General features: G+C 38.8%; 1 protein-coding gene across 1 annotated transcript; it reads right to left on the bottom strand.

Moving 5' to 3' along the window:
- Nucleotides 1-2,322: 2,322 nt before the first annotated feature.
- On the bottom strand, nt 2,323-6,692 carry LOC120272131 (GATA transcription factor 6-like). Its single transcript, XM_039278887.1, has 3 exons — nt 6,034-6,692; nt 4,735-5,092; nt 2,323-3,821 (listed from the first exon to the last, which is right to left on the bottom strand). Exons 2-3 carry the CDS (start codon nt 5,083-5,085, stop codon nt 2,808-2,810), a joined length of 1,365 nt encoding a protein of 454 aa, XP_039134821.1. The 5' UTR covers nt 5,086-5,092; nt 6,034-6,692; the 3' UTR covers nt 2,323-2,807.
- Nucleotides 6,693-7,566: the final 874 nt, after the last annotated feature.

Here is a 7,566-nt window from a genome sequence, read left to right on the forward strand (position 1 = left end):
GCAAATATTGTTCATTATTAATGCTTACATATACGGTCTCATATGCGAACGGACACCTACCCACACCCTTTTGCCAACCCTATGCGACCTCTTGCGTAGGTGTAGAGTAGCCCGCATGCTCCTCTGATGACATTGTGCGACCGTGTACTTGATGTATCCAGGTGCATGTATGACATCTTTATGATAACACAACTCTTACAAATGTAAAAACAATCCCTCTTTGTGATCTAGAATGAAATAATGTATTTTAAAGATGACAAAAATATACAAAATCATGCAAGACACTGATTTAGTGTGGAAACCTTTCAAATCAAGAGAAAAATCAAATGACTTCTTAGAGCCACTTGAAATCCTTTCATTATGTCAATCAATGGGACTATAAAGAGTTTTTCTCTAGGTAACTAGATGTATACAACCACAATGACATGAATATTCAATGGGACAAGCTCTCAACAACACATACACATCATCATCACTCAAAGGTGGATAACAATAACTTCAAGAAGGTTTAAAGGAAATCAAACAGGTGGATTACTAGGTTTGCTAGCGGATGCTCTACTCAAAATGTGGGTGAAATCCGACATTGTTTTACCGTCAGATCTTTTTGCAAAGCTCAAGCCCTAACGGTTTTCTTGTTTCTCTTTCTCTCTCTACTCTCTCTCTCTCTCTCAAAGAAAGTGGGATGACCCACTTTATTAGATGTTGGGGCACCAAATAGCAAACAAAACTATTAAAAGTGAGAAGACCTAATCCTAAAAACGAGGAGAGACAAAACCGAAGCCTACTTCCCATGGACAATGGTCTTTAGTTGTAAGGCAGCACCACATAACAACATTGGCGAACTAAATTGTGTAAGCTTTATCATACTAATCCTAGAAATTACACTTTCTATAAGAGAGTAGATGAAATAGAAGGGAGTGAAGTGTTTTTTAAAGTTGTGAAAAAAAGCCTTTATATAGCCTAAGGTTACTAACCATTGAAATTCCAAAATTAAATTTTGGAGTTTCAATAATTAAAAAAACTTCTCAAATTCTATTATTTAATAGGTTTGAAACATTTTCAATTATAGAATTAAATTCTATAAAGTTAAAGAATTCTTCAAATTCCAAAATTAATTGGAATTCTAAGAACTAAAGTCTTAAAGATCTGGCGCATCTGACACTAGCACATTGGTTCACTCAAGAGAATGTGTTTCTCTCCACACATGTTGTTCAAAAGGTTTCCCACTCACGCGATGTTCAGGATAGCAAGACCTGGTCCCTTACGGCGAACGGTTTTTCTCAGTCAAATCCTTGTATAGCTTCCTCAGACATTGTGGGACTAGGTGCGAGACCACCAACTTGATTTGGAAGTGTCCTTGCCAAAAAAAAAAAATTTGCTTGTTCAACAGGTTTGCTTGGGATTGTAGTATCCCCATCTTAGACATGGTGGTGGCTCATGGGTGTAACAGACTCCCAACCGCTACTTGCGTGTTGTGCAATGAAGCGATTGAATCAGTAGACCACCTCTTCATTACTTGTTCGTTTTCTAAGAATTTGTGGAACTTCTTTTCTCTATATTTCAACCTACCGCTTCCCCCTCAATCCGTAAAAATAATGTGGGGGAGTTGGCGTGCCCAGCTCCCAGCCTCACTTAGGGGAGTGGGTGATCTTCTTATTAAAACTCTTTTTGTGGAATGTCAGGTTAGCAAGAAATGCTAGTGCTTTTAGAGATTCATATTATGCATATACCACTGTGCTTTGTAAAAGTATTCACATGTTCCTTTTATGGTTAAATGCAATGCTAGAGGCTAAAAAAACCAAGTGGGAAGGCCCAACTACTTCAGCTAAACATAGCTTGAAGTTTCTCAGCAGCCAGGCAGGGCTAGGTGAGGATGTCACCTTTGAGTAGTCTCGTTGTCTTGTAGTCTGTTCACCCTTTCCTAGTCTGGGGTAGGGATGTCCCTCGTTTGTTCCATCTCCTTATTCTCCCAGTCTTTTTTTTAGTCCTTTTTATTTTGTTTTTGTAATTTTTGTTGTTCCTCTTGTTCTCCTGCTTTGTGAGCTCCACCACTAATAGAGGTCTATATCTCTCTTATTTCTTTTAATGTATATGGTTTATCCATTTTGTTTAAACACCTATTATTATTAAAAACATAACCAACTTTTCAATTTCCATTCACCTTTTCATTTTTCCAATATATATAGTAAACTTTGATGGAGCATCACTAAATGCTGGAAAGAATGAGATTGTTTAGCAAGGATAAAATCAATCTGGCAGATAACATATGAAAGCAAGAACAAAACAAAACCATTGTGAAATGATCTGCAAGTAGCAACCAGGTAGCGGAAAACAAATTATCAAACAATAGAATTAGAGGGAAACCAGACTTGCAAAAGGTACAAAACCAAACCAATGTTCCTAGCTAACAATAGACCACATAACATAATAAAGAATCGATTCAATTTTGCTGACTAAACATCAAACTAGACACCCATCCTCGACCAAACACATTAAGCTGATTAAAGTTTCTCCCCAAACTCATTGTTCAAGATCTATGCATGCATCACTCTAATATCTCCCTCCAAACCCAACCTGATCAATTTTAAACTACTGTAAGCCTATATTACCGATTCATTCTTGCCCCCTTTTACTCTGTACAAAAACAGGGGAGAGAAAAATACTAATGAACCCCAAAAAGACGCGCTACTTCCTAGTCCTAGAAACCCCACCAAAAAAATAAAAATAAAAATAATAATAATAATAATAATGAAGGAAAAAAGAATTGAAAAAAAGAATATAGAGAAGGAACAATGAAGGCGTTACTGTCAATCCCTTCTCCGGATGTATTCAATGAGGTCACAGTTCTTGAGAGCAGGAGACTCCTTGTCTGCGACAGTGACAGTCTTCTGGCTGGCCTTAATCCGCATCTCGACCACCTTCTTGTGAGAATTGGAATGCAGAGTGGGGATGAACGTGGGACTGGCGGCCGGGCGGTACTCGGGGAAGAGTCGGCCAGATTTGTAACGAACGCCGCACGCATTACACAGAGTCTTGGGGCCCATAGGCCCCGCCCTCCATTGTGGCGTCTTTTGTATCTCGCAATGCATGCATTTCCTGACGGGAGGAGGACCAGCACCCTCACCCTCACCCTCACCTTCTGTTTCTCCACCTTCTTCCTCCCCAGCAGCAATACCAGCAGCACCTGGGCTCTTCCTCTTCTTTGTCTTCTTCTGCTGCTGCTGTTGCTGCTGCAACTTTTTCTTCTTTTGCATCATCATCATCACTGGCACTGGCATTGTGGCCATGCTGGGAGAAGAATCCGACTCACCGAAGCTCTCCGCCTCTGCTTCGGAAACCGCTGCAGCTGCTGATGGTGGTGGTGGCGGTGTTAAAGATACATATATGAGAGGCCGGTATGATGAGACAGCACGGGGGCGCTTTGTGCGAGCCCGGGCAGGTATGATCGACACCATTGCCTCCGGTGGGCTGTGAGGGGGAGCCAGAAGCCTCTCATTGCTGCTGGAACCAACACCGGAGCTGGATGATGAGGACGACGAAGTGGCGCTTTTAGCTGAGCAATTGTTGGACAATCCAACAAGGCTGTTAGGCTCGAGAACTGAAACAGGGCTACCACAAGCCCGGAACAAGGTGTCCTTCCCGCTTCTAATGACGCCATTGAAACCATTCTCATCGCTCTTGCTATTATCATTCATATTCATATTCATATTCATATTCATATTCATGTCATTGTTTGCCAGGTCTTGCGAGAAAGGATCAGACGACGAGTCGTCAAAGAAATTGGACAGCCATTCCAGTTGGGCGATGTCGAGATCATCATGCTGGATGAAAAATATAAATATTAATATATATTTCGATTCAGGGAAGATCAGTCCATCATTTCTCTTTTTAATAAATCAATAGTTTATTCACCTCATTAAAAATCAGCCCATCATATATTCTCATCCTATATATGCAGGTTCTTTTCATAAACAACTAACTGATTTTATCAAGCACTGCAATATTTGCAAATACATACATACAATGCACAAAAAAACCAATGCAGACGCCATTTTGGAGATTAATGAGCATTTAAGTTTAGCCAAAACTAAAACTAAAATTAATTATTTACATTTGATTTGATCTAGTCAATATACCCAATGAAACATAACTTTGAATTTAGATATTAAATTCCAGAAACAGTCAGATTTTTTTTTTTATATATCAATTAATTAATTAAAGTTTCTGTGAATCGGGCTATACTGCAGCGCTTAAACCCCTCTAATTTAGTGGACGTGCCATATTTTTATCGACAAATTAAAAAAAAAAAAAACAAGACGTCATTTTTGTATTTGTTTAAAGTGTTTTTTTTTACATTAAAAAAGGTTGATTTTGGAACTAATTAAGGATTTTTTTTCTTTTTGAAGAGTAGCAGATAATGACAGTATATTCTTTTCTTAAAATATACGAATAACAAACTTTTAAAGAAAATTTGAATTTTCCTAAAAAAAAATAGAGGAGCTTGGTATGTAAAATGAAGCAATGGCGATTTAGTAAATAATGAAAGGTTATAGGGACAAGTTCTTCATAATATATTTAAAAAACAATTTGGTAAATAATTTAGCAATGGATGAATGAATGTTTTGAATGAATGTTTTAATAAATTTATCCACTTTATAAATAAAAAAAATGGATGTTAATTTCTTTTTTTTAAAAAAATTCTTTTAAAAAAAAATGTTAATGAATTTGGCATACCTCGGGGGCAGTGGCCGTGATGCTGGAGTCTCCTCCCAAGAAGATGATATCATGCATAGTAGTAGCAGTAGTAGCAAAAGGAGGAGCAGGAGGAGCAGGAGCAGCAGCAGGAGCAACAGGGGTAGGGATCATCATCATTATCTGTGAGGAAGAAGAAGAAGAAGAAGAAGATGATGATGGTGGCATGTGATGTTGATGCTGAAGAGGAAGAGTTGGTGGTGGTGGGCAATGGTCGACAGCGGCAATGAGATCCTCATCATTTGGGAACTCGAGGAAGTCCTCAATATGACCGAACAAGTCAGAGCACATGTCGGTCATGTCACCGGCGGTGGCGAGGAAGCCATCTTCCATGTTTCTTCTGTAGAAGCGAAAATAAAAGGGGAATTTGGATGAATGATGAAGAATATGCCTGATTTTTCTTTAAAAAGGAAAGCAAGAAAGCAAAATACGTGCATAATAAATACGCTTCATATCTTGCCAATTTACTTAGTTATTTTAGAATTATTCGTTTCCATATAATTTAATTCATTGGCACATGTCCTCTCTCCGTCTGTGGTCACGCGTTGTGAAAACGCGATTAAGGAAAAGTAACAAATTTCGATAGATAAATGGATGGATGGATGGGTTAACAATGAAATGCACCGTACACATGGAAACTTTGGATTGGTCAGCACATGTCATCAACCGAAATTATAGACCTAATTGACGAAGATGAGCTGGAGGCAGAATGCCAATGTGCCATGCGAAGGAGAAGAATCAAAAACTAATGTAATGCACTAGCGTGTCACGTGCAAGGCATTTCTTCGTTTTGAAGGAAAGGGCCAAGGAGCAAAAGGGTAAAAGGGCAAAATCGATACACGTCTTTTTTAAAAAAAAAATATATATACATATATAATATATATTCTTTTTGTAATTTCACAATCTCTAGAAACACTTGACCAAGTAAATGGCTGAAATGAAAGTCAGTATCATAGTTGCTGAAGCAAGAAGCACTATATATCTAGATTCTGTAGGTTGAAGGCTGAGGGCACTCTTCCAATCGCCAAGCAAGAAATTGAGGAGTATTTCCACACTCACTGACATCCAAATCCAAAATAAATTCCACAATTTTTTTTATTTGTTCTAAAATATGGATTGCGACACAGCTGGTCAGCGATTTGGCTTATGGAGGGACGCTTACGCACACACTAAAACATTGAGAAAAAAAAAAAAAAAAGTACAAAAGGGCAAATGAAGGAATGCAGACAAAGAGAGATTGTAGAGGGACCGAGCCCCAAACAAATGCGTGAGGAGGAGTACCTTGGGCTTGGAGCAAATGTAGTCCTGCAACTTTCTGACTTGTAGAATTTGAAATCTGGTTTTACTCTCAATTTGACAGCAAAAGTCTTTCAGGCGTGGAGAAACGGCATGAGTTCCGGCAAAGTATTATGGCAAATGGAATTCTTGGGAAGCTGGTTAGGATTCCGTTTCCATAAAAATATAAATATAAAAGAGGGGTCCGGGCATTTAAGAAGGAAAAGGCTGAGTGAAGAAGATTGGCTAGACCTAGGGGCCAGGACAGACGAAAATAGTAGTAGGAAGCAGTGCAACTTTGCTAGTCATACGCCGGAAGCGGAGGCGACAAAGGTGAGAGGGGGAGAGTGGACTGGAGTAAATAGAGCAAGATTGGCAACCACTAGGCAGATGGGAGAGAAATAGATTTTTTTTTTCAAATATAAATATAAAATTAATTAAAGAGAGGAAGAGTGTGAGAACGTGAGGAGGTGAAGTGAGAGGAAAGGTCGCCCACTACTGGCTACTACCAGTACTACTAAACTTGTTTTTGAGGTTTGGAAAGGGAATGGGGGATTGCAAATTTGTCCAATTATGCGTGTTTATACGTGAGATTGACAGAGACAGAGTCGGAGTTAAAAGGAAAAAAAAATAAAGGAGGAAAAACAAATAAATATATATATATATTAAAAAAAAAAGGAAGAATAGAGAACAAGTAAAGGAGGGAGGTGAAGGTGGAGGTGGTGGTGCTATTACGGTAGGTAAGGGTGCTTCTCTCATTGCTAGCTGTCCTCCCAAATCCTCACTGTCGTGACGTTGAAGTTTCTTTCTCTCTCTCTCTCTCTCTCTCTCTCTCTCTCTACCTTTGTTTCACAGTTCACTTTATTCACCTCTCTCTCTCTCTCTCTCTCTCAGAGATAAATGAGAACAGTGGCCCCCACCCACGAACTATAATTAGAAGGAATGCAACCTCCAACAGTAAGCGAGAGCACCGCTTCCCGACCATCTCCTGGATTGTTATTATTATTATTATAAAAATAAATTGCAATTTTTTCAGAATTTGTTTAATTAATTGAAAAAAAAACCTTGACGGTACCGCTCCAGCGGTTGGATCCTTCTTGACTTCAATCAATTGCAAGAATTGTATACAGTACATGAGAGAGTAGAAAGAGTTTTGCTATCAACATGGAAACAAAACCCCAACAATCCTCTTTGGATTTCACCGTCACTCTCCTTCCCAAAACTAACTCGTTTCTGAGACGTGTACTTGAAGCGAGGAGTGATGATTGGTTTCCGAATTTAAAATAGGTACGCATTTTGAGCGAAGGTGCCCCTCTGCTTGGATTTTTACCTTTTGAATAAAATAGTATGCCCTCTATTTGGAGTAATAAATTTTACATTACAAAAAAAAAGTCAAAACATTTGGGCATACAGACAAACAAAGGTGGAGGAGGAGGATTTGCCATTCCCTATTGAGATGGGTGAGGGTTGAAATTTTAATAAATATACAAACAAGCGGCTCGGTCTCGTCTTGCTGTTCACTTACACTTTTGTTACGTA

Source organism: Dioscorea cayenensis, chromosome 11, assembly GCF_009730915.1.
Source record: "Dioscorea cayenensis subsp. rotundata cultivar TDr96_F1 chromosome 11, TDr96_F1_v2_PseudoChromosome.rev07_lg8_w22 25.fasta, whole genome shotgun sequence".
Taxonomy (NCBI): domain Eukaryota; kingdom Viridiplantae; phylum Streptophyta; class Magnoliopsida; order Dioscoreales; family Dioscoreaceae; genus Dioscorea; species Dioscorea cayenensis.

Excerpts from the sequence above, each read along its gene's own strand:
- LOC120272131 (XM_039278887.1), bottom strand. The coding sequence starts at position 5,085 with ATGGAAGATGGCTTCCTCGCCACCGCCGGTGACATGACCGACATGTGC. Across the intron at positions 3,822-4,734 it reads TCACGGCCACTGCCCCCGAG|CATGATGATCTCGACATCGC; the intron begins GTATGCCAAATT and ends TTTTTCATCCAG.